This window comes from Carica papaya, chromosome 8 (genome assembly GCF_054855325.1).
Source record: "Carica papaya isolate Zhongbai chromosome 8, ASM5485532v1, whole genome shotgun sequence".
NCBI lineage: Eukaryota > Viridiplantae > Streptophyta > Magnoliopsida > Brassicales > Caricaceae > Carica > Carica papaya.
In genome coordinates this window covers 34,812,558-34,840,399 of record NC_142316.1, presented here as the reverse complement: position 1 = coordinate 34,840,399, position 27,842 = coordinate 34,812,558, and the positions used below count along the sequence as shown (strand labels likewise).

The following is a 27,842-nucleotide window of genomic DNA, read 5'->3' as shown; positions in this document are numbered from 1 at the left end:
TTATAATTTATAATTTTTTTAAAAAAATAATTTTAACTTTAACTAAAAATTTATATTTAAAATTTTAAAAATTAATTTTGTTAAACTTTTCCTCTTTAGAAATAATAATATTTTTATTAAAATACTTTTAATCAATAACTTTAACTATTACCATATAGTTAAAAAATTATTTATCAAAATGCAAAAGCTGCATCATTCAAGCTCTTAGTACTGAAATACACAAGAGCATAATCCTAGCTCCAGAACAAGTATCAGTAGGCAGAAAGAAGCTTATCAAGGCAAAGAGAATGTATAAAAAATCCATCTTCAAATGAACAAATTTTCATCGGCTTCTTGTCAATTTACAACAGACTAGTAGCAGAGGGGGGGTGATAAATTAAATTATTCACACACAGCTCAAAAACCCCACATCTTTCCTTTCATATCAGGGGTTAAGCTATCAGAATATCAACTGTGATTGAAATTTACAAGTCTTCCGGTATAGGGCGAAGTAGATTACCCCAGAGTAAAGATATTTGCAGTATCCTCGTCACGAGTTTCATCGTATATGATGTGCGTCACAAAGGGGACTCTTTCCGTTCTAATCGGTTAAGACCATCAACGATTGCCTTGCGAAAGGTACCATTGTGAAGAATGAAGGAGGAGACGTGTCCGCCGGTCACCCATCTCACCTCTGAACCAGGCCAAGCTTTCTGAAGCTCCAATACCGAGTGTTTTGGGATGTAACCATCATCCTGAAATTACACACACGGTTAAAAGAAATAGGTATTGAACTAAGTCTGGTAAGGATCAAGACTTTTTAAAGTTGAGTTTGGTTCCAAGTGTTACTGTCAAACAGAAAAGATGAGACAAAAATTTGAATGAAAACAAAATTTTACTTCTAAGTCAATTTCATGTTCGTTTCAAATTTAGTATTCTGGCGATTACTTCCCGGACAAGAGAAAATGTTAATTCATCAATGTGAAATTAAAGAAATAAGTAGAAGTAATCAAACTACTAATCAAATATGTAAACTACTTCAAAATTCTATAGATAAAATAACTCGGAATAAGAATAGAATAAGATTAAACCGAAAGCCCTCATTGTATTTTATTCACTTCACACAAGTTATATTGTGTTTCATTCGCTTAATAAGTTAAATGGTAGGAAATTTCCAAACAAAATCTAAAAGCCTTCATTGAGCGATGTTATGGAGGATGTAGTACTTACAGTTGCCGCAACAAATATTACAGCACTGGGATTTTTCGGGATTGGGAAGCGTGTGACATCTGTGAGAGACAAGACATTTCTCATCCGTTCTCTCACCTCCTCAAGCGTCATGGCAGCTTTCTGTACTGCAAGTTCCTCTCTCAGTGCCTCCCATGCAGTTCCATGCTTTAGTATCCCCTCGCAAAATGCCACAACTGCGGAGTGTGGAGAGAGAAAAGGAAGGGTTGCAACTGGCGTTGGGTGCAATGATCCAACCATTGCAGCATGAACACCACCTGGATTTCAAGAATCAACATTAAGAAATCAGATTAATTAGATTATAAAACTTAAGGAACTTTCATCGAACTTTTGGAAAATCTTGGACTAATACTTCTGTTTTACGTGGAGTCATTAACTCAACCTTGAAGTGCAAAATGTTAATGCAGTGATTATGATGACATACAGCCTAAATGACAGGACATGGTTTAAGTTATTCTTACCCATGCTAAGCCCACAAACACCTATCTTTCCGAAACCAGCCTCAGAGTCTAGCCAATGCAAAAGACTACGTGCCTCTTCAATGGTTGCTCTCCCTAATAAGAGCAAGTCACTGACACAAAGGAGTTTTGCACCGTATTGCAGCATAGGACGTCTTTGACCGTAGAAAGGGCTGTGCATACATATGTACACTCAATAGAAGTAAAAAGGTAAAAAGTTATTCTTCACAAAAAATAGTCAAGCAATCGTTGCAAAACAGTTGATCTGCTTCACACAAAGTAATTGATCAGAAAAAATCAATTCTAACCTTTCCAGAACCATTGTTGCAATGTTTTCCTTTAACAATGGTCCACCAAGGCGTAACCTGCGCTCAAATGTATGGTCCCCAGTGCCTGCAAAATGCGGCTTTGATGGTTAATTACTCACGATAAAATTCACTTTAGATATGAGTAACATCCTGTCTTCAAATTATTACACATAGAAGTCTATTATATGTATCAATGCCAACTGCATCTAGAAAATTTTCAAATCTGAAATATCACCTGGCAAAATTGATCACGAATCCCACATGTTAACAAGATTCCGATTTGAACATATCAGAAAGGAGGCAACAGTTTCACAAATAATATGCAATAGCATTACTGCAAAGATGCCCTACACATAATTCACAATAAGAGAATAATTGAAATTAACTGGATGAGAAGTTCTCAACAAAAGAGTCTGATACACATGCTGCCAAAAAATTCAATCCATCAACCAAATTCAGTACAATAATTGTACAATGAAAACTTCCAAGATAATTATACCAACAATAAGCCCTAAATCAAAATGCCAAAAAAATAAGATCTTAGAGAAAAATGTAGCCATGATGCAATACTTCTAATAGACTTCTTCCAGGAAAGCAGCAGCCATCACCTCAGAAAGAGCTAAATTATAATATCCACTCTACTACAATCCATCCCGTCAAACGAAGCCGAGTAAATTAAGATCTAAGGTTCTTAGTTTTACCATTCAAATGGCAACCTAATCAAACACTCATGAAAAGAAAGCTAACAATAATCATACAAGGAGAAGAAATCAGTTTGAATATCCAAAAATGCAACTTTAAACATCCAAATCCTAAATACAAAATGACAATCCTACATTCAAAGTTCCAACCAACTCAAAACCCAGAACATGGACAATTTTTCAGGTAAAATTCCCAAAACTTCTCTAATTGCAACAATTAGAAGCATTAATCAATCACTTTTGAGAAAATATAAAACACCTAAGAATTAAATTTACTCACATTGAGGCCCATTGCAACAATTAGAATCACTAATCAAAGACTTCGGAGAAAATCCCAAAAAATTCATACCTGCAAGATGAACTACACATGCCATCTTATGGGGCGCTACACATTTTGGGACGAGGAAAGCAACCCGCGCATTGTGGGACTCCGGCGGTAATGCTCTGAGCAACTGCTCATCACACGGCGTCTTGAAAACCCCTTCTCTCAGTATAGCAGTTTTCGTCTCCCAAACAGTTCTCCAGATTGGTTGAATCAAAGTTGGGGGCCAGTTCTGACCAACTTCAGGGAAGAGCTGCTTGATCATTCTCTCGAGCAGATCCAGCTTCGGTCCACCCCAACCACCGGAGAAAAATGGCGGACTTAACTTTGTTCTGTGCATAAACGCACCGTATATGTGGTCTAGTACATAATGGAGCATTCCCAGATTGACGGTCACCATTTTTATAAGAACCCACGAATTTAAATCCTCAAAAAAGAATTTTTCCGGGAAAATTCTCAAACTTGGATTAGTTTGAAAGAAACCCAGATGCTATCATTCACAATATTACCAGAACTTTGAGTTGGAAAAACCTTGAAATCTAATGAATTATTTGCTCAAACTTGTTTGAAAGAAATCAGAGCTATTTTTTGCGTGGGTGAAAGCAGATAGATTAGATCTGACCAAATCACCACAGAATAAAAATTTTGAGCAAAGCAAACAGTCAAATCAACAGCGTAGAATCAAGATAGGATAAGCCAATTAAGAGCATCTCGGTTTCTTTTTTTTTTTTTTTAAAGAGGAACGAAAATTTACGACAATGGCTACCTAACATTCAAAAGATTAGGTTAAAGAGATTAAAAAAAGAAAATGAGATCGAGAGGAAGACGAAATAACCGCTGTTACGCAGTGAGAAAACCGAGGTGGCTACAAAAAAATGTAAACGGTAATACCTGCACAGATATATATATATATATATATATATATACGAATGGAGAGAGAAATGGCGAGGGAGTTGGGGGTGGAGACGGAGAGTGGAAAAACAAAACCGCCAATGACACGGTGGCAGTGGGTCCCACTTTCCACCTCATCATCCCATATCTTTAATTAAATTATTTAAAACGGAATGGATAAGATTCAACTTTCTCAAAAAAATATATATATATTAAATAATTACTTTTTAAAAAAAAAATATTATTTGTTTAATAACATTGTATTTCAATTAATTAATTATTATATTATTTTATATTTTTTATTATTAATTTATTCAAATATTATTAAATTATTTTAATTTTATCTTTTAAAAATTAAAAAAATTATATATTTGAAATAAATATAAAACATAAAAAAGTAAATTATACCCAAGAACTAAATTTTAAGAATTAATTTTGTTAATTTTTTTTTTCTAAATTTGTGAATTGATTAAAAGAATTTCTACATATATATATATATATATTATATTATATCTACAAACAATCTCCTACTCCTATACAACTTTCCGAACTAATTACATGACGGAGAAGTCATCATCCAAACCCTCTATTTGTCCTCTAGTGCTCTGTTGTTGGATAATCAATACGGACGTCGTTACGGAAAAATCCGACCCGGATAATACATCTCCAATCGGACCCAATTCCGGGCACTGCTGCCAGTCATTCAACCCGACTGTCAACACTGTGTTCACCCTCCCACCTCTTCCTACAATCACGAATGAATATTGCCCTTGAATCGATCGCAGTGCCGTGAATGTATCGTTCGAATTCGCCATGTATTTCTCCATATACTCCACGTGTCCTCCTGCGACATGTTTCTCGTAGAATTCTGCAAAACACTCATCGTCAAGCTTCATCTCTTCTTCAACCTCTGCTGCGCTAACCCTACTGTTGGTTATTCTTCTTGGGACGTTATCTGAACTCTTCTCGATTAGGAATCTGATTACTGTAAGTCGAACTCCCTGGTGTCGTGCCACGTGTCCGGCGAAGGCCAGAGCTTCTCTGTCATCTTTTCCGCCGATGAAAATGGTTGCCACCTCTACTGATACGTGGGATCTTGATATTTTGTCGAGTAACCCAAATGCTCTGTCCACCAGAATTCCAACGGTGCACGGCGCATTTCGTAGCACCTGTAAGTATACATACATATATATCGGGAAAGTAAAATAAAAAAAAAAAGAACATTTGGACGATCTGCAAATGGGTTTAAATCAAAGTTTTGATTTTTTGTTTATTACCTTGCGATTCACGTGTCTGAAACCAGGGTGGCCGGAGTCTAATACGCCGTCTGCTGTTTGGCGTTTATGGAAAGGTAAAATAATGAGGGAAACCATCAGTTCTTCTGCCAAAACACAGATGTCATGAGCCATGGTGCCAAAGGTTGAGAGAGCTAACATTCTTCTGAGTGTAATCCCACCGCCATTTTCATCAACATAAGATTGCATTGTAGCTGTGATTTCATCTCTCATGTCTGTCACTGTCTTGTCGTTTATCATCATGGGATCAGTTCCTTCATTTGGCTTCATGGTGGAAGCTATTTGGTCTGTGAGTTCAATCATGTCTGTGGCGTAAAACACAATTCCGGGTTCTACTTCTCCGCTGGAGATTTCCATGAGGTTTATTGCAGAAGCTACATTATGTGGTCCATGAAGGCCGAGCAAGATTCGAAGTTCGTCGGTTGGATCGAGCCATTGAAGTGCCATCCTGTGAGTTGGTACTCGTTTTCTGGCTCGCTTTATGATGTTCATTACCACAAATGGTGTGTAAACGACGGTGAGGAATGCCACAAACACCATTATTGTTCCTGTTGTGTTACTAACAGTCCCTCTCTGCACACACACACACACATATATATATATATTACTATTATGTTGAGAAAATAAATAGTGGGAAAGGCGAGAAGGATGGTGAATTAATTACCCTAGCTGCGAAAGAAGCCAGGAAGATATGAAAATGGCCTTTTGCACTCAAGAGCAGACCAAGAGCAACAGTTTCAGGCCAATGAAACCCTAGCATCAACCCACAGATGACAGTGCCGAGGACTTTCCCAACCGTTGTAATCATCAAAAGACAAAAGAATCTCGCCCATGTCATCCACCCCGGATCAAAATTTTTCAAATGCGTCGTCCATCCAACCCAAAAGAAAAAAATTGGATAGAAAAGAGTTCTCAACAAATGATTAATCTTGTTGATAATCCATCTCGAAATCCTCCCTTCACTCGGTAAAAACAAACCAGCAATGAACGCACTCAAGATCGGATTATAATGATACCATGAAGCACAACTGCATATCAACACCATGAACCCTAGTGACATGACAAGGTGAGGACCTTTCAAAGGTTTCCCTTCAGGATTCTCATTGTTAACCCAGTTCAGCAAAATCGGCGAAGCCTTCGCCGTGAAAATTATCTGAATCAAAATCGCAATAGTCATTTTCAGAGACTCTCTGATGTGAACCCTCACAGGCAAGTCCGTGTCTGTCGGACAAACAACGAAACCTATGCAATACAAGATTGTGGAAACCATGTCGGAGTGAAGTCCAGCGGATGTTCCTAGCTTTCCAATGTCGGATTTTCCTATCTTTAGATTTGTTATTAATCGAGTTAGCACTGGAGAGTCGTTACCGGCGACTGTACATGCTAGAGCCAAGGTGAATTGTACGCTTCTCCTGGTAGCATAGTTGAGAAATGGCGTCACACTGCTAGCTAATAACATGGTGGTGAACATGCCGGAGTACGCCATGATCGCATCTCTGGTGGGCGGGTGAAGCAGAACGTACGGATCCATTTCTAAACCCAACACGAACATGTGACAGATCATACCAAATTCAATTATGTTGCTCAGTGTCTGAATGAATAATCCAGAGAACATTTCACGTACCATGTCTATGTTTCCTACAATCAACCCTATCTGTACCAAACAGGAAACAGAAAACATATACATATATATATATATATATCCATCATGGGGTAATCATAGATTAATCATGTAAATTCTTGATTTGTGTTAGGATGAGTTAACGTTAATAGTTCATACGAGATTAAGAAAAAGTTAGAAGAAGAAAGAGAACGTACGACGATGTCTGAAGTTATTTGAGGTTGTCCAAAAGGCTTTAGGAAGTGATGTGAAACGGTGCTTAGAATGGATAAAACGACGACGGCGGTGATTTTACCAGCTCCACTGTTGATGGCAGCATTTAATAAATTATTACTGCATTCTATCTGACGAGGAGCATTTCTCTCTGAATCCGCCATTTTTTTTTTCTTTCTTTTCTTCCTGGGTGAATTTTTAACTGATCTTCCTCTTTTTCATAGGATGGAAAGATAAGAAAATCAAGAAGAAGAAGAAAATAATGTTTGACTTTTCTGGGAAAGTTTTAGATTTTGGTAATGAAGACAAAAAGAAAGATTGTTGCAGAGGAACAAGGTTGAATGAAAGAACTGATTTCCATGGAAGAGGAAAAGCAGGAGAAAATTATGGGGATCTAGTGGCTGAGGGAAATAATTAAATTGTTAATTAATTATTTTTATCCATTGTTTATATATGCTCTATATATATATATATGTTATATGCATCAAACCAAAGGGGGATCATATCCGTTATTAATTATTTTTTTTTTCTCATACAAATTAAATTTAAAATTTTGAAGAATTATATGATTAGCTGTGTTATTACTATTTTAAGACTATAGTTAAGGTGATTTATGCCTTGAATTTTATTGCTTAATTTGTTTCTTTTTTTGCAAATAAAATCAATTTTTTTTTGTTAAAAAATATCTGTATTTTTGAAGAAAATTATTAAATTTAAAAAATAAACAATCAAAATTATTAATTTGAAGAAATTGCTAAAATTTTCAAATCACATCAACATTGTTGTTTAAATTCCAATTAACATTGTTTGATGATGTGGGTTAATGTGGGTATATCTACACATACAAGATTATGTGTATGTATAAACATATATATATGTGTGTGTGTGTGTGTATATATACCCATGTTGATCAAGGAAGCCCTAGCCCGATGACATACCACTGAAACCGGCTCGAGCCAGCCTATTTTACTAATCCCTACCTTTAGAGTTTGATTGGATGATTTGCATAATAGTTTATTAATATTAAGTATAGTATAATATATGTAAGGTTCATTAATATTGAGTATTGTACGTGTAAAGTTCATTAATATTGAGTATTGTATAATATGTATAAGGTTTATTACTCTTCAAATTTAATCATGTTTGGATGATGGTCTATTAATGTTTGGTAGTGACAGCTATTTTGTTTGAATTGACAGTATGATATAGTTATATATTTGAGCAAATTGTTTATTTTACTCCTGATTTATTGTGTATAATAATAAATAAAAAATTAAAAAATTAAAAAAAATATGGTGTTAAATATATATATAATTAAATATATTATATACACATACATAATTAAAATATTATATACATGTATTTATATATAACTAAATATATAAATGCATATATAAATTTATGTATATATATAATAAAATATGTAAAAATAAATATAAACAACAAAAGAAGAAGAAGAAGAGGTATGTGGCTCTTCTTAAATCTGTGTCGGGTAGAAGAAGAAGAAGAAACCCTAGAGAAGAAAAATAAGAAGAGTGAAAAGTGTCTGGATAAAATGATTTAAAATCAAGGGTAATTTTGTAAATAATAAAAAATATTAAGAGTATAAAGAAAAAAAATTATCAAACCATCCTAAACCACTGAATCGATGGTTTGAAAAAATGAAAAAAATTATAGTTTTGAGAACCATAACTCAACTAGCAAAAGATCATACTATGTGTTTGGAAGTATAAACAAACAGAAAAAAAATCATGAAAAAATCATACCATCATTACTAAACTCCTGTAGTTAGCAGTTCTTCCTACAAATAGACCTACTCATGATCTGTTTGATCGACTAGTATATCAAACTTTCATGCATGGGGATTACACATGTTGAATATGCTATTGGAGCATGAAGTATTAGAGTCTGTTTGGATGACAGTTCAGTGAAGATGGTATGATTTTTTTACGATTTTTTTATTTGTTTGTATTTCTAAACACATGGTACAATTTTTTACTGGTTGAATCATGGTCCTTAATATCATGATTTTTTTTTATTTTTTTAAACCACCGATTTGGTGGTTTTATGATAGTTCGATTAGTTTTTCTCCTTATACCTCTAAGATTTTTTCTTATTTACTAAATTACTCTTCATTTTATCATTATTCTTTTTACTTCTCTAGGGTTTATTCTTCTTCTCCTTCTAAACCCGACACTGAAGAGCGGTACACCACAAACCATCTTCATCTTCGGCTTCTCTTGTTCGATCAGGTTAGCAGACATCGATTTCTCTCTTTATTTCTCTTTTCTTTTTCTGTTTCCAGTTTATTTTCTCTCTCGATATGTGTTTTCCATTTTTTTTTGTCGTCGTTTGTGTTTTGTTTGATTGGTTTCAGTTCCTTCATGGTCGCTTGAGCAGAGATTGTTATTAGGTGTCGTTCTATTTTATGAAGCCTGAATAGACGAGTTACGTATGTGTGCATGACCATCTCTGTTGTGATGTGATGTGTGTACCGTATGGCCGAGATGATGAATTGAACCAGCTGACTAATGGTCAATTGGCAGAGAGGACCAGATAATAGATGGTCCGAAGGGGGGGAGAGATGGTAGATGTATGTTGTAATTGAGGCTAGAGACATAGCCGTTAATAGGAGGTCGTAAGAAGAGGCCAGAGACATACTATGATTGTGTATAGTGGCTGTTGCTTATTCTAAAAACCAAACTAGTAGTTTCGTGTGTGTGTGTGGCCATGAGATTGTCAGTGTCTATAAGAGGCTGTTATTTGGTGTTCCGGAAAGCCATTATGGGCATCTGTGTGGGTGTGTGGCCAACGAATGGCTGGTTTGTGTGAGGACGTGCTTTGAGTATTCTGTGGTTGTGGTAGGGTCTGTTGGTGTGGTTGTAGATCAAGTTCTGGCATGAACAGTGTGTGTAGTGAGTGTGTATTTATGTTTTCGGACTGTGTTGGTGCTATGTCAGTCGGGTACGACATTTGGGGACAGGAAGGGAACAATTGATTAGGATGCAGATTTTTTGAAATATATACACAGACAACACCATGATATTAGCACTAGGTTCCCTTTAGTTGTAAATAAATTGAAATTGTGTAATGGATAGCTTGTTGAGCTTTCAGAGTTATATGGATAAGAACTTACATTACACGAATACTTGTTGAGGTAGTGACAAAGACTGATTTACATACACTGAATGATGTATAATTTCGTGGTTGAGTATCAGGAAGCGACAACACCTTTGAATAGATTCTTGGGGTGTTACAGTTTTGCTTGTTATCGGCATTGGTCTTGGATCGCTAGGTTATTTCTGCTTTGCTGCTTTTGATTCTTTAACTACTTGTTATTTTACGTTGAGAAATTTGAAGTTTTGGTTTTTGAAATTGAAATTCAGAGATGAGTCAAAAAGGTTTAATATATAGTTTTATTGCAAAAGGAATGGTTGTTTTACCATAACACACATCATATTTAGGAAACTCTTGTGTATGTGAGAATTGTGGCTCATGTTCTGCTTCTCTGCTCTGTTAAAATTTAGCTCGATTATTTCTTAAATCATTATTGTTAGAATCTTTTTTCTTTGTCTTTATTTTTTCCTTTATTTTTCATACTAGTAACTGTTTGAATTTGAATGCTTTCCTCATATGTAAAAATCCTACTGTATGGTAATTACCTTGTCAGTAGATCTCATTTGATATTTCATACTCATTTTTATATGGATCATACGAAACGTATAACAATGTTAGCGGGAGTTTTAGTGATATTTGTAGGAATTTATATTCATAGAATGAGAAAACTTAGTCATGTACATGAATTAAGGCTTGAATGTGAGAAAGTTCGAGCCAAGCTTATGGAAAGCTTGGTATCAAGTGAATTCTGTCAGCACATTATTAGGATGATAGCTCAATCATTTACGAAGTTATGTCATCTGCTAGTTATAAAATGTGGATTTAGACCTATCATTCGTGTAACTGTAGATGAACAAGTACTCAAAATACTTTATTTATTAAGACGCAAGCAGACAAATCGAGTTATGTCTTAGCATTTTCGATGATTAGGAGAGACGACAAGTCGCCATTTTCACAATATTATATGATCTATAATAAAACTGACTAATAAATTCCCTAATCAATCTAATGGATCGCGAGTGCTATAAAAAATAGACAATAATCCTATGTTCTTTTTATTTTTTAAGGTAAATATGTTAAAATTGCTTGATTCAATTTTTGTAAATACGTATAATTTTGTTTAATTAATGATCAATTAATTTTAGGATTGTGTTGGTGCGATCGACGAAATGCGCGTACGTGTCAAAGTATCCAAAATTGATGCTCTAAGATTCCGTGGGAGAAAAGATTTTCCCATAGAAAATGTTTTGGGGGCTTGTGCATTCGACTTGACTTTTAAATACATCCTTGCTGGGTGGGAGGGGACCACATCAAATTCAAGAGTAATAAAACATACGTTAACAAGACTTGATGATTCTTTAATTATTTCAGAAGGTGATTAAAAAGTTTGAATTTCAAAATGTAGTGTATAGGTTTCAAATTTTTTTTTTATAACTTTACGTAATGTTTTCAGATAAGTTCTACCTAGTAGATGCTAGCTTTATGTTGCAGGGTGGATTAATTACTCCATATAGGAGAGAACGGTATCACTTGAGTGAATACTCTAGAAAGCCACTACTAAATGCTCGTGAGTTATTTAATCTTTGTCATTCTTTTTATGTAATGCGATTGAACGTACCATCGAAGTTTTCAAAAAATATTTTTCAATTATTTCAAGCGCTAATGAACCATACTATCGGCTAAAGAATGTCAATCGCATTGTATTTGCATGTTGTATTTTGCATAATTTTTTGCAAAAATAGGATTCAAACGATAAACTTCTAAGAGGTGTTGATGAAGAATTTAGAAATGCTTCTCATGAGGAATCTATTCCATTTGGTGTTAGGGATAACCATGAGGAAACAAGAAGGGGAGAAGCTATTAGGGATATGATAGTAGCTGATATATGGTTTGCTTATAATAATTGATTACTTTATTATAGTACCTGTACTGCTTAAGAATTGTATTCTTTACAACTGTTTTATTTTATACGAAATTACTGTATTACATTAACGTTTTAATAGTAACATTATATTTTAGATTTTCTACTATTGTTCACGCTTTATATTTCTATAAAGTTCTGCTTATTGACAATGATAACTTTGTCTACTGGACTGATGCATTCTTTGTTCTTAATGGTAACTTTATATTTCTTAGTTTTGTATTGCAATGTTGTACAAAATGAATAGTGGAAATAATTCTGCAAATCGAGTGGGTAACATTATCTACTAGACTGATGCATCAGATGATGCATTAGTAGAAGCAGTTTACTCTCAACATTGCTTGGGTCGTAGATCAGGTGGAACATTCACCACACAAGCTATTGATTGTATCGTTAAGCATGCCTACCCAAATATGTCAATTATAAAAGAGCTAGTCCACAATCGCATTAAAAATTTAAAAAGGTAGTTCTCAAAATAGTATGACATATTCAAACATGGGTTGAGTGATTTTGCATGGAATCCGTTAACTGAAAAATTTGAAGCTAACAAGGAGGTCTGATAACAACTAATAGAGGTAAATCAAAAAGTGAATCATATGATATTTATAATACTTTATATAGTTTAACTATTAACATCATATTTTATAATAGGCTAATCTAGAAACAGCTGAACTTAAGAACAAACGGGTTCGAAATTATGACAAAATATTGGAAATATTTAGAAGAGATAGAATTAACGGAGTTGGTAGCGACACAACATGTACCACTTGAAAACAAACGAATATGAATGTTAATGCAAATGCAGCTGGAGTTAAGGATGTCATGAGTATGGATCCCGAAAATGTCAGTGTTAATATCAACGTCAATTGTGAGGAATCTTCCTATGATCGTCCTGTAACGACCCTAAAAATTTAAAAGGGAAATGTATATAAAGAATATAAGTGCGGAAGTGAAATAAAAGGTTCTAGTTCATATTCCTTATATAATAACTTAAACGTACTAATAATACCGAAAATAAGTCCTCTAAAGAAAAATACTAGAAATGAAATACTATAAGAGAAATTAATAAACATCTAGGTAACTACTCGTCGTCTTCTTGTAGATCGGGCTCGGGAACCAAGTCCTCTTGATCTGAAATGGTTAAGTAATGAGTGAGCTACACTAGCCCAGTAAAGACATCACACTATATCACTGTCACAGAAATAAAGGTTGGTCGAAAACCAAAAACAACCAATGGAGCACAAGTTTCAAGTAAATTTATTTATCAATAATCAAACCATTTACCATCCACTTACCTCAGTGGGATTTATAAAAACGACATATAGAAATAGTAACATCATAGATATTATAAGTTCATACATAATCTGTAACATAGTACATGCCATACTTTTATATTTCAATAATCAAACAACAGTTATCCCTTTTTATCAGCCTACCAGTATCCATGGGGATACATAGGGGTCCCGCTACACGTGAACCATTAATTTTAACAACTTAATTCTAGGGCTGTCCCCATACCCCGTTCGGTATGGGCGCCAAAACAATAAACCTCAATACCCCGTCCGGTATGAGGTTGAAGCGGGTCGTCCCCATACCCCGTCCGGTATGAGCGCCAAAATATTTAAAGTCTCCATACCCCGTCCGGTATGAAACAACGTTCCCGGTAGGGTTCCCTATAGACTCGATCCGTCCACCATTTCCCAAGATATCTAGTGAGCCTGTCAACTTATCCATTTATCAATTCACATACCTTTTCTATTTTTTCTTAGTTTTCTGTTTCTTACATAATCATGAATACTTAAACAAGTAACGAGAATCCAACAAGGCAAGCATATCATCGGATTTACAAAATCGAGCAGTAACGAAATAAACAGTGATTTATGCATTCAAACCTATAGAATAATTAAATCAGATACTATACTGCATTTAAACTGTAAAATAAATCAAACAGGAACTAACAGAGAAATATGTCCAGTTCGGGGCTCCATTAGCAACAGTAGTAATTATGTATATCTATTTAATTCATAAAATATAATTTTATCATTTATTAAACTTTAATCCCATGATAGTAAATAATGTGAGGGGTTCTTACTTGATTCGAAGTCGAAAACAGGATTTTCACTACGCCTACGAGCAGTCCCTAGATTCCTTAAATTTTTTTTCTGGAACTGAAACACACTTACGATACCTACACATGTCCCAAGTAACTCAAAAATCAGACCCAAGGCCTATTCGACCAATTTTAAAATTCCGGCACAGCGGCTCCGCTGTGCTCCGACAACGGCACTGCTGCTTGCGGCGGCAATCCACATCGGGTTCACCGTTTTTGCCGAATTCGGCCAAACTTACATTGGTTCCTGTGAGAAAACACCCATGGGGCCCTTGGTGGACCGAAAAAACACCGAAAACCAGAACTTACTGGCGGTGGGGCTCTCTAGTGCAGCGGCTCCTCCGACTCGAGTCGCGATTTGGTGTTTTGCTCCGGTCAACCTGTAGATGAAGGAACGGTGATCACAATTGTGTAAAAATAACATCGAATGGGAATCGAGAAGGGGCTCATCGGAGGCAAAAATTGAAAAAATCTGTGACGGCGCCGCTGGGCTTCGACAGTTTTTTCCGGCCAATTGGCCAGTGTTTTGGCTCCGATTTGGCTACAGGTGGGTTTAGAATCAAATTTCGAGCCAATGGGAGAATTTTTACCTCGTTTGGCGGCCAGAAAGTGCTCCGGTGCGGCGGCAGGTGGCGGCGGTCGGTTCTCCGGTGGCTGGGCTGTCTTCTCCGGCGAGGGCTCTGGCGGCTAAGGTTAGGGTTTGGGTGTGGATGAGATTATTTATAACCTTCCGCATTTAATCTGAGCCGTCCATCGCGATTTAATCTGGGTCGTCCAATCGCAATTAAATAGGAAATAAATCTGGACCGTTCATCGCGATGTAATCTGGGCCATCCGTGCGCGATTCAATCTGAACCGTCCGTACGTATGCAATCTGGGCCGTTCGTACGCGCTTTTGATCTAGGTCGTCCGTGCGCGCGAGAACAGATCTCAGCTGTTCGATCGCACGCACGCAGATCGCCACGTGGCTCCCTTTCGCGTGGCCTCCCGCGTCAGTGTCTCTGCCACGCGGCGTGTCCTAGTTGGCCGGGACTGCTGACCAGGCTGCTGACGTGACGTAAGTTTTCTAAATTGTGTTTTAACCTCTCGATTTTCGATTTTCTTTTTAAAAATACCACATAACCCAAATTTTCACTCATTTTTTCCAAAATTATTTTCAATTAAATCTCAAAAATAATTTTATCCCTTTTATTATTATTATTATTATTATTTTTATTTTTATTTAATTAAATTAAACTAAATTAAAACCATATATTATTACATAATAAATTATTATATTCATCTAAAAATTACAAAAAAAAAATAAAAAAAATAAAATAATATTAATAAAAATAATAATAATTTGGGGTGTTACACGTCCAATGCATCAAACTCCCACTTCACAACCCGAAGGTGAAACTCCAAGTTGTTCAAGATCGAGCAAATTAAGACGTTTGGGTACTATCCTAGAAAATGATTATCTATTTGAGAAAACTTGAATGATTGTTGAGGCACTCAATAATATGATATCAGCAAAACATGTTTCATTGACTTAGCTGTACGAAGATATTGATCGTTTCAGTCTCACTGAAGATAAAAAATCACAAGCTTATATTTATCTTTTGAAAGAATCAAACATAGCTTCTGGTTTCTTGAGTTGTCCTCCTGAAGATCGCAAGAATCTCCTAAAGAATTTGTATTCAGAATTAACTAACGATATATATTAAAATTTAAGTTCGTTTATAAAAACTTATTACTTTGTAATCTTTGTTTTTTTTTTTAATTTTCTTTGCTTTTGGAGGTATTTGAAAACGGAAGATGTTTTTATCGACGTGCAATACCTGAATTTAGATGTAGGAATGTTGTATAATTTATGTTGCATGATATATTATATTTCTCTTTATAGTTAAGTCGGAATTTATGTAAACACCTCTACTTATTTACTTTATTACGATGGTCTAATTTATATTTTAATCTATGTTAGACTAATTTACATTTAATAATAAATGATGATGTTATAAAATGTTGGTATTTAAAGTAGTCGAACTAGTGTTGTATTTTTTAAGTTTTTATATTTATAAAATTATGTATTTTTTATTTATTTTTAGACAATATAATTTATTTATTTTATTATATATATGTGTTTATATATTTAATTATATATTTTTTATATGTAAATATGTATTTATACTTATATTTTTAATATTATATATATAATTGATTTAATTATATCAATTTTATTATATTTATATATTTAATTATATATATACATAAATTTATATATGTATTTATATTTTTTATATAAAAACATATATTTATATATTCAATTAAATTCATTTAGTTATATTTTTAAATATTAATAAATCTTTTAAATAAGAAACCGTACCCAACATTAATTAATTATTATACAAATTTTCCAAATCCTTACCGGTTTCCATTCAGCTCCACTGTAATCTTTTTTCCTTTTTTTTTTTTTTGAGAAAATCCGCTGTAATCATTCTTCATTTTGCTGTACCAGCCTGAAATTTAGCCAGATTCATCCGGGTGAATGAAATTCATTTCGACTGAACCTAGATGCTTCTTGCGGGAGAGAATAATTCAGGAAGATCTGCTTGTAATTGCTTACACCACGTAAGTACTTCTTGACTATCTGCCACCTCTATTTCGTGCATCTCTGCCCACCATTATTGCCTGCTTTTTTTTCTCCTTTAATTTATTCGTTATTCGTGTTATCATTGTTATCATTGGTAATTATTATTATAAGAATATATTTAAATTTCTCAAAAAAGTATTATCCATGATGAATGAATTAGCGGAATAGATAAATGATATCTAATGAGTAAATGAAGTATTTTGTATAATTTTGTCTTTATGAGGGTAGCTTGATGAAATTGAGGATATATTACGTTAATTCTGCTTGAAATTGATTCAGATTTAAAATTTTACCGTACAGATTGTTGATATGCAGTAGTGTAAAAAAAAAAGAAGAGGAAATTGCAGTGAAGAATCCGTAGATGGGTAGGAATATTGGCTTAAAAGTCGACGCTTAGCTGGTAGCTTGTAGAATTTGAATATCCCTTTTTCTTCTCCTGGACACTAAAAGTCCCTAAGGGGGTCAAGAGTTTTGGACACAGAGAATTTAGTAGAAAAACAAAAGCTTATTTGAATTGGTGACTTCCTCAAACTTCAAATGTTTGATTTTAGCATTTGTTTAACCAACAAATTTAGAGCAGTGGAGAAGCAAGACTGATATGTAATGCCTCCTATACCTTAGTGCCTGCCAAAAGTTTTCCTGGTGTTTGTATTTAAAGAATTCGTTACTAGTTGCGTGACTCTGGTAACCAATGCACCAAGTGAATAATGAGAAACAAGACTGATATGTAATGCCTCCTATACCTTAGTGCCTGCCAAAAGTTGTCCGGGTGTTTGTGTTTAAAGAATTCGTTACTAGTTGCGTGACTCTGGTAACAAATGCACCAAGTGAATACACATCAGGTGGGCTGATCACCTTGCTACTAGGTGAACTGAACACCAACTCTTGGCGGAATGAGCACCAGTGTTAGGGGAATTAGCCACCCACGCCCAAACTGGTGATTGTATTACTTGTACCAAGTAGATTGGACTTAATTGGCGTCTAGTGAACTTGTCACCAGCGTCAGGTAAACTGCTTGGCCTTGTTAGCATCAAGTAGACTGCCTTATGTTAGGGTGGCAATCCACCTATGATGGACTCACTCGTGCAAAGTAGATTGGACTTGTTCACCAGCATCAGGTAAAACAGCTTGACCTCTCCAGAATCAGTTGGATTGCTTGACATCACCTGTGTGGTAGGGGAATTGGCAGCCCGCACCTGATGAACTGTCATTTGCCAAGTAGATTGGACTTGGTCACCAGCATCAGGTGAATTGTTTGACCCCTCCAAATGTCAGCTGGATTGATTGATCTCACCTGCGTTTGGGGAATTGCAATGCATGCTTGATGGAGTGCCAATTGTGCCAGTACTGATAGTACTTTGTCACCAGCATCAACTGAACCGGTCACCAGCATCGGGTGAACAGTTCGTCCTTGCCAGCGTCTATTGGACAACTTGGCCTGTTAGCGGAATTGGCAACCTACACCTAATGGGCTGTTACTTGTGCCCCGTAGATTTGACTTGGTCACCAGTGTTAGGGTGGACTGTTTGTCCTCACTATAAAAAATATGCACTCGCATAAATTATGTATTTATAGATACAACAACGTGTTTTTACCGGGTTGAGCACTATGCAAATTAACTTGTTATTCTTTACTATATTTGTTGTTAAAAACTATTGTTAGCAACATAGCCATAAAAATTATAAACTTCAATTATTATTAAGTTTTAGTGATGTGCACAAGGAAGCTAAATATTTATTTTCCTTGAAGATTTAAAATGGATTAAGGTAATTAATGGTCTGCCAAAAAATAGAGTATATGGTGGGTGCAATCAGATATTAGTGCACGTGTTGCTGAAGTTGGAAATTTACTTTTCAAGTAAAAGTTTAGTATTTAGTTGTTATTAGAAGATGAACCAGATCTTTCTCAGTGGTATTAGAAATCTAAAGAAGCTACAAATAGAAAAATAGTTACTCCTCTTTGATGAATTGCAGTCTAATAGGCTAGGATCCAATTATTCTTTTTTGCTTTTTTTGCAATTATGGTATGTTGGGCCGGCTTTCCATTATTGAGGCTAAGGTACCCCCCCTTTCTATCAAAGGTAAATTCATACTGGGATGAAGGGATTCAGGGGAACAGTTATTGCAGCCTAATCCCAACATAATTCGATCTTAAAGTACTCTTAAAAGTTTACATTTGCTTACTAATAAGTTAGCCTTTTAGATTAGGAGCCATTAAATTATAAAATAATAATAATAAGAGCTTGTTTCATTGAAAAAAATAGTGTACCATTGAACTATATATGAAGTTTCTATTTCTTCCTGTCTATAATTCTAGGGTTAATTATTTTAGTTGTTGACTATAATTGTTGTTACAAATTAATTTTAATTTTAGCAGCTAGGTTCTTGAACAATCATAAATATTTTAGAGTATTTTAAAAAACTTTAGACTATGTAGTTTAAGAATTATAAATCTAAAATAATAACTAACACTTCAATTACATTCTTTGATGAATCAGTACAATGGCAATGGATTTAGCCTAACCACTGGTACACATATTAGTGGATTAGCCCTCGGAAGGGTGATTCCTTGTCCTTCTTCCATGTTAACAGTCCCATTCCCTCCGTTGACCCTCCATTCAAAGCACTGAATCATAGCAGCAAGGGTTGTGTGAACAAGCTGTAGAGCTAGTGATGTTCCAGGGCACCGTCTTCTTCCACTCCCAAATGGCAGCATTTGAAAATGTTGTCCTCTCACATCCACCGCTTTCCCCTTTTCTCTTTCTTCACTTATCACAAATCTCTCTGGACTGAATTCAAGTGGCATCTCCCAGTGGTTTGGATCCCTGCCAATTGCCCACACATTGACAAAGAGTCGAGTTCCTGCAGGAATCTGGTAACCATTGATGGTGCATTCTTCTGTTGATTCTCTCACAATTAATGGGCCTGTTGGGTGGAGCCTTAGGCTTTCCTTCACCACAGCTTGCAGGTAAGGAAGGTTAACAATGTCTGCTTCTTCTACTAATCTGCTTCTTCCTACTACATTATCAATCTCTGCTCGTGCTTTCTCCATTATGTTTGGGTGATTGATTAGCTCTGCTAATGCCCATTCTATGGTAATGGGTGATGTGTCAGTTCCAGCAGCAAAGATGTCCTGTGGAAGGATGAAATCAGACTTTTTGAACCGTGTTTTATTTAAAATCATGTACTTCTACACTCTGGACGAATGATGAGTTTTTGTTACCTTGATTAAATTCTCAACATATTTTCTATTTTAGAGACTATGTATGATTACTTTAAGAAATGTGTTTTAAATTAGTAAACTACTAGGTGCTTAGAGTAACTTAAAGCAGCAAAGTGATTACTTAGACAGTAATAGCTATGGATAAAAGGGAAAATAATTATATTGATTGGATGAAAAAACAAACAAATTAACTGGATGAAAAAATAAGCATCTACAAAAACTTAAGAATGTAGTGTGTTTTTTTTCTTGTCTAAAGTTACATTTAAGTATCTAATAAACACCTTGCTAATACTTTATCAAATTAGTCGATTGGCGTAGAGTGTTTAAAGTTATTTATAAGCACCAAAAAGCAATCCCCCTTGTATCATCTTTGAAATCCATAAAATTTTATCATTAATATACCCTTTTCGAGTAAGAATTAGAATCAACTGCCAATCATTTAGAGATGGAAGAGGAATCTTGTGGAATATGAAAAATTTTGATATAACTCTACATGTCAAGATCACTAATAATTATTAATTAGTTGAACAAAAAGCCCTGGAATCTTTACTCATAATCGACTAATAGATTTCAATTTCAATAATTTGACATGCATTATTTTAGGAATTAAACTAAGGCTGGTTATACCTATGTTATATGTGCATGTATGTTTATACAATATCTAACTATTTCCATCTATACAAAGAAAATAATGCTTATAAAAGAGGGATGACAAGTGGCACTCTAAGACAATTAGAGATGACATACAAAAGGTGTGGATCTTTTATTTTCAAAAGATAATTTATTTTCCAAATGAAGGTTTTATTTTTTACCAATCAACACCATGCCAATTAACATCATGCAAAGTTGTAGCTCTTCATTCTTCACTTCTTCTTCTTGTGTTCATAACATTGAATTTAACAAAAGCATATAAAAGATTTTTTTTTACTTAAGAAATGGGGAAGAATGTACGTGACAATCTATACAATAATGATGATGTTGGTGCTGGATCTGTTTCCCATTTCTCAGGAGTTGGCTGGTGTTGCTTAGGGTCCCACTCCTTTCCATTTTGAGAAATAGACGGTTTAAGGTGGACCACTTTTGTGACCTTATCAGCATTGGGTGGAGTGAGGTTAACCTGGAAGGTTTCGGCAGGCCAGGAGGTGGTCTCATGTGAAGAATTGGATCAAAGGCTGAAGTAAGGAGTTTTTAGCAATGGAAGCCCTTGAAAATAATGGGTTGATTTCTAAAATTGATCTTATGGACAGAAAGGAAACTGGAGGGGACCTTCTTGAGATTGAGAGTGAAAGGGGAAAAGTTGCCAAAGTGGATCTAGCTTAATATCCTTTTTCACAGGATAGCTAACTTCCACCTCAGAAACAGTTTCATCTCTAAGGTGGTGGTTGGTGGGTTGTAATTTCAGTTGGGTAGTGGCTTGAAGGATGTGGTTAGGAATTATTGTCATTGTTTGTACTCAGTTGAGCAGTCCTGGAGACCCAATCTTGACAGTGTGAATTCTAAAGGCTTGCGGCTAATGAGTTGGGGTGGTTGGAAAGGCCTTTCTCACCCGCGGAAATTCTTGATACTTTAATGAGCTATAATAATAAAAAAGTCCATGGACCAGATGGTTTTACTATGTGCTTCTTACAAAAGAGTTTGGAGGTTATCAAGGATGAGATTTTTTTTTTTTGTTTTTTGTAGATTCTTTATGATACAAGTCAGTTCGTGGCCTTGCTTAACTCTACCTCTATGGTCTTGATCACCAAGATCACAGGAGCTTTGGATATAGACTTTTGGCCTATTAGTCTTATTGATAGTGTTTACAAGCTTATTGCCAAGGTTTTCATAATCAAACTAAGCAAGGTCGTAGAGCAGAAGTTGGGAAAGAGGCAAAATGTGTTTGTTGAAGGGCAGCAGATCACAGAGGTTGCCTTGATAGCTAATAAAGTTGTTGATTCGGTGTCAAGTGTGGAACTGGGGGAATCTTGTGCAAGCTTGACATTGAAAAGAGTTACGACATGTTTCTTGGCCTTTCTTGTTCTACCTTCTTAGAATGATGGATTTTGGGGAGAGATAATGTGGGTGGATCAAGAGCTGTGTCTCTTTTGCTTCATTTGCTACTTGATCAATGGCAGCCCTTCTGATTTCTTTTGCTTCTATAGATTTGAGACAAAGGGATCTTTTTTCTCCATTCCTTTTCAGTTTGGTAATGGAGTCCCTTCATTGGGTGATCCAGATGGCTAGGTCTGTAACTTGATCCTGGTCATGGAGGTGGGCAATATTAAATTGAGAAAGGAAATCACTTATCCCCTGTTTGTAGATAATACTCTTTTCTTTTACAACCCCGTGAGAGAGCACTCAGTGAATATTAGTTGTACTATTGTCTGTTTATCTGTCTTTAGTCTCAGTATTACTCCTAGTTACGTCTTTTTCAAGAGTGATGTCCAAGAAACCACCACCTCAAGCGTGAAGCTTAAGAGATTTAGTTGTTACTTCTAGTTGTTTTTCTATTTTCAATCCCAATTCTTAGACGTAGTAAATAAGAATTCCTAAATTGCACCAAATCTCTAAATGAGCAAATTAATCTCTAATTTGTATTGCATCACTACTTTGGGTAGCCCCTTGGAGCCTAACACAAGGACTCTAAAGGACCCTATCTTAACCAAGATGGACAAAAACTGCTTTCTGCTTGGAGGAATACTTGCTTGTCCAAGGGCAGTAGACTTACCTTAGTTAAAGGTACTTTGTTGAAATTGCCAATCTACTTCATGTCGCTTTTTCTCATTCTTCCTAAGATCGCTGGAAGGCTTGAAGCAATCAATTACCGGTTTCCACCGAACAACTTCGAGGAGATACCATCTCATAACTTTGGGATATTGTTAAAAGACAGAAAAAGTGTGGGCTTGGTAGAAACTTTTTGGGGTTGATGAATAGGTCTCTTTTAGCCAAATGGCTTTGGAATTTGTGTCGTCAAAGAAAGATTTACAAAGGTAGTCCACTGTAGCTAAATACGGGGGAAGGGAGAGTGTGGCAAACTGCAACAATCTGGCAGCCTCGCGACATCAAGCTTTGGAAGGGGATTAGTACAAATTGGAGTAAGGTTTTGGATTTAGTTTGTTTTAGTGTGGGCAATGGTCAAAGGGTACACTTTTTGTCATGACTGATGGTGTGGTAATACTTTGAAAGTTTACCTCCAAGGTTCTTGGACTTGCAAGATCTGTGGAGTCCTCTATTAGCGACCTTGTGACATGGGATAACTCTTCTACCTCCATTTGGGACTTAGCTCTCTCTCATAATCTTAACAATTGGGTTTTCCAAGGCTTCCTGATAAGTTGATGTTGCCTAAAATGGCGATTTCTCGATAAATAATAAAACAACATTTGTGTTGAGGGTTATTGTGTGTATGTGTATGTATATGTGTGTGTGTGTGTACTTTAGATGTTGGGTACTTGGAATGTTTACAGGGAGGAAGTTTACCAGGATAAAAGCCTTTATGTTTTCTCTGGTCAATTTAATCTCTGAGCTCCTGTCTTCTGATATGTTGAGCAAAATGTTAAGAAAATCTTTCACTTCACTTCCTGCATCAGTTGTCTTCTTTATTTTCCTTGCCTCTTCATGTTCCTTCATAATTCTCTCAATTATTGCATCAAACCTGTCGTGAACCTCCTTAAGTTCTCTCTTAAATCTCTGCAAGTCTAAATTTTTGCAAAGCCAAATATAATCTGACAAGTTAAATTTCCCAATGAGTTTAGTTAGTCCCTGCACTAACTTCCTCACTTCCTCAGCTTCATTATCACCATTGCAACATGCTTGTCCCATAGTCATTCTGGATATTACATTATTTATGAGCCTATTAAGTTCTCTGCCTACATCAATTGCATCACTTGCTTTCGCATTCTCAAGCATCAAACTTAAAAACCGCCTTATTTCTTCTTGCTTGACTGGACGGAACTGGTCTAGAGTTGGGCCGCCAAGAAGTTCTGTCATACAAATTTTCTTCATGAACTTCCAGTAAGGCCCATAATTAGCAAAAGCAAAATCCGCACCGCCATATGTGAGGTAGTCAACAGCAATGGTATGTGGACGAGCAGAGAAAGAAGCTTCATGGGTTTTGAGCAATTCTTTAGCCATATCTGGGGAGGAAGCAACAAGACAAGGGACGGAGCCAAGAAAGATACGAACTAAGGGTCCATAGCGAGTTGAGAGCTTGTGAAGACCTTGGTGAGGAATGGAACCTAGTAAATGAAGGTGACCAATGATAGGTAAGGCCAATGGGCTTGGTGGAAGGCACGACGCATTCCTGGTTTTTGTTAAGATTGCTTTTATTGCAACTATAGAAACAAGAAAAATGAGAAATAGAACAATGTAACCTTGCAAATCTGCCATATTCAAGTCTTTGTAGCAGAGTTGTGAATTAGCTGCTGGTTTCAGACTGATGTTGGTGTGAAGGAATCTCCTGCTTCTTGTGTCTAAGGAAAATATTGAATTGTTTGGGAAGTTTAAAAAAAGACCAAACATGCTGACAGCCGCATTTGTTATTAAAATTTAATTCAACAGATTCTTTCAGTGATTGTAAATTGTTTCTGGGCCTCTCTAGCATTGGAAGTTTCTGAAATATAATATTGTTTCTGCAAAAAGCTACTGTCGTTTTTGGAGTGAAACAAAAAGACATTCATTTTTCAGGCAATAAGAGCGCTGCTAAGTACAAAGCCCACTTGGTCATTTGTTTGGTAACTTACGAAAAGGACATGACATTCAGTCAGATTATCTACTTATTAAAATTTAATTCTAGCTGATTCTGTTAGCCATTGCTTTTTGTTTTTGAACCTCTAGTATTGGAAGCTTTCTTACATTATAACATTGTTTCTGCAAAACTTGCCTAATGTAGGACAAAAAAAATTTGAGCACAATGGTTGGAGAAAATTTATTAAGAACGAAAACTAAAGATCTTAGATCTCATTGATGAAGAACTAAGTTAAACTAGTTATTTATACGCAAGTGAGCACAATAATAAATAGGAAATCTTAAGTCAATGTAGAAAATCTTCTAGTTAGATACATAAGCCAATTAATAATAGGAGAATAAATAACACGTAGTAATTAAGCTAATTAAATAACCTGTAGTAAAAACTATTAGACCTCTGTTTGGATAATAGTAAATGATAGGATTTTAGTATATGGTATTTCACGGATGTGAGAAAATCATATTTGTTTCAACTTCCAATGGTAACAAACGGTATCTGATTGACAAATTTGAGATAAATTTTAAAACCACCGAATTAGTGGTATGTGAATGACATGTTATTTTTTTTTCTCTTTATACCTCCATATAATGTACTTAATTCTATTTTTATCCTCACAATTTATTATTTATGTTATTAAATATAAAAATTTAATTTGTAATAATTATTTATTTAGATACAAATGTAATTATATTGGTAAACAATTTAAATTTTTTTTATTATATATTTCTCATATACCACTTACTATTACATAAATAGGTAGAGATAAATTAATAATTTGACTGAAAATACAACCATACAATTCTATCATTCAAACAAAAATATGTCATTAACATATATTAATATATAATTATCCAAATGTAAAAAAAAACTATCATCCTCATCTTATGTCATTATTATTCAATTACTGTTATTACCATATATTAATTAATTATCATCAAAATTTATCCAAACAGGGTGTAAATAACATTCTAAATAAATAGAAATAATATTTTTTTTTAAATAAAAAAGAAATAATAAATTTATATTGATAATAAACTTATTGTTAATAATTTCTAAATAAATTAAACACTCTAGTAGTACATAAATAGTACGATTACATACATATCTCTTTTTTATTTTAGGGTCTTCTCTTTCTGCATCATTACTCTCTCTCTCTCCCTTTTTTTCTTATTTTCTTCGGAGAAATAACAGAAAAACAGTGGCGTTTATAGGCATTAAGAGGGTGATGCCGAAGTACAAAGCTTAGGGAAGGTAAGTTGCTCTAATTATGGAACATCTAGGGATCGAACCAAACATCTCCGGTTCTACCTAAAAGGTCCTCAAAGGCACTTTTTGGTGTGAATTTTGGAATTATTATTTGTCACATCTAAGAATTGGGATCAAGAACAAAAAATAACTAGGAGTAAGACCTGTATTCTCAAGCTTTATAAGTGAGGTGGGGATTTTTTAGACATCACTCTTAAGATAACTAGGAGTAACACTTATATCTCTTAAGCTTTTACAAGTGAGGTGGGGATTTCTTAAACATCCCTCTTAAGATAACTAGGGGAGTAACACCTATGTCTCGTAAGCTTTACAAGTGAGGTGGAGATTTCTTAAACATCACTCTTAAGATAACTAGGAGTAACACCTTTATGTCTTAAGCTTTACAAATGAGGTGGGGATGTCTTAAACATCACTCTTAAGAAATGATATTATGATACAACCAAGATGTTGAGAAAACTCTCATGAAAACTCTAGTCACTCACAGCTTCATCTCAAACATGAGTTTACATGGGTATTTATAATCTAGCTATAATTAAAAAATCTGTCAGGGCATTTAGGGTAAAGAAGAAAAACAACGAAAGGGATAAATTAGTCTTTTGCATGCTTCAATTAGAGTTAGGGTTAATATTTCTGTAGGCATCGCTGCATCATGATCCGCTGATTCTGGCTGTTGATTGGAGTGCTTTTATTGCTTAATAGCCTATAAAAGGCTACCTTTCCATGTTTGTAATAATGAAGGAAAGAAGAAGAATAATTCTATCAGAATTCCCTCTCTGTTTCTCTTTCTCTCATTCTCTCTTCTCTCTTTCTTTCTGACAAAATCCTAGAAAAAAAAAAGAGTTTAAACTATACATAAGATCCTAATACTACTACAATTATAATAATAAACTCATAAGTGATATAATAATTCTAGATTTACAAAAAAATCTAGTTCCTGATCTATACTTATTCCGCATCAAATAGTCTCCTAGTTTTCAGAGTCAGAACATATTGTGTGATATATATACCAACAATGGATTTACTAGTTCTGGCTGTATTTTAATGGATTATATTCAGTAGGAGAGGCACTACTTTGTAAGTAACTCCATGGACTTCTTCTGCTTGCTGAATGTTTAACATATACTTCTATTTTGGGAATAATTGCCTTTTTGGGTTCCTGACAGATGAATGGGATATCTGAGGACTGGACCAATGGCCTGCTGTGTCGAGTTGCAGGAGTCATGAACACAACTTTTGAGGATCTGCTGTGTGTGTGTGTTAAATCAATAGCTGGATTTATTCCACATGTTTGTTCTTTGTCCTTTGTCCTTATATGACCAATTCGTCATTTGTATGTACTTACTTTGATTCCTTCTTATCAGAATAACATTAGTCCAAATAGCATTTGATACTTGCTGCATATGGCCTGCCAAGTGTACGGATTGGCATCCTCATGGAATACACTTATACTTTTTATTTCAAACAAATATATATATATATATATATGCACACATATAAGATTATAGTTTGAACTTTGAAACCCATGCTTATTAGTTCTTTAGGTTGGAACTTATTGAATTACCCTAAAAAAAAAAAAAAATCTGTTCCCACTGAACAAGGTTAATTTTGATTTTAGTTGTAAACAATAATTTCTTTTACAAACTAATTTTACCTTTCATTTATAATAGATGCTTTTTTATTATCTTTTTAAATAAAAGTATAAATTTTATTACTATGAACACGAAAAGTGTGTTAATTCTATTTTTTTACGAACTTTATAATTAAGTATTTAACTTATTATTAGAGTGTTGATGGGTCGGAATAAATTTTTTTTTT

At 34.8% G+C, this 27,842-nt stretch overlaps 3 protein-coding genes and 1 long non-coding RNA gene across 7 annotated transcripts; 1 reads left to right on the top strand and 3 right to left on the bottom strand.

Annotated features, from left to right (window-relative positions):
- Nucleotides 1–288: 288 nt before the first annotated feature.
- LOC110811774 (alpha/beta hydrolase family protein) lies at nt 289–3,915 on the bottom strand. The gene is made up of 5 exons (XM_022038340.2): nt 3,044–3,915; nt 1,994–2,078; nt 1,689–1,858; nt 1,210–1,484; nt 289–734 (listed from the first exon to the last, which is right to left on the bottom strand). The coding sequence occupies exons 1-5, from the start codon at nt 3,414–3,416 to the stop codon at nt 558–560; spliced, it is 1,080 nt and encodes a 359-aa protein (XP_021894032.1). The 5' UTR covers nt 3,417–3,915; the 3' UTR covers nt 289–557.
- Nucleotides 3,916–4,326: 411 nt separating this feature from the next.
- LOC110811704 (cation/H(+) antiporter 28) lies at nt 4,327–7,319 on the bottom strand. Of its 2 annotated transcripts, none has more exons than XM_022038264.2 (4): nt 7,021–7,319; nt 5,867–6,856; nt 5,185–5,775; nt 4,327–5,076 (listed from the first exon to the last, which is right to left on the bottom strand). In XM_022038264.2, exons 1-4 carry the CDS (start codon nt 7,198–7,200, stop codon nt 4,462–4,464), a joined length of 2,376 nt encoding a protein of 791 aa, XP_021893956.2. In that variant the 5' UTR covers nt 7,201–7,319; the 3' UTR covers nt 4,327–4,461. The 2 variants fall into 2 exon arrangements, with proteins under 2 accessions (XP_021893956.2, XP_088066104.1); XM_088209978.1 differs by having other exon boundaries at nt 5,867–6,852; nt 7,021–7,103.
- A 9,245-nt stretch (nt 7,320–16,564) lies between these two features.
- On the top strand, nt 16,565–27,426 carry LOC110811732 (uncharacterized). 3 transcript variants are annotated; one of them, XR_015813881.1, is made up of 3 exons: nt 16,565–16,794; nt 19,314–19,783; nt 27,191–27,426. It is a non-coding gene; the product is annotated as an uncharacterized LOC110811732 (long non-coding RNA). The 3 variants fall into 3 exon arrangements; XR_015813879.1 differs by lacking the exon at nt 19,314–19,783; XR_015813880.1 differs by lacking the exon at nt 27,191–27,426 and having other exon boundaries at nt 19,314–20,098.
- Nucleotides 19,310–24,469, bottom strand: LOC110811703 (cytochrome P450 93A3-like). The gene is made up of 2 exons (XM_088209226.1): nt 23,495–24,469; nt 19,310–19,948 (listed from the first exon to the last, which is right to left on the bottom strand). The coding sequence occupies exons 1-2, from the start codon at nt 24,401–24,403 to the stop codon at nt 19,310–19,312; spliced, it is 1,548 nt and encodes a 515-aa protein (XP_088065352.1). The 5' UTR covers nt 24,404–24,469.
- Nucleotides 27,427–27,842: the final 416 nt, after the last annotated feature.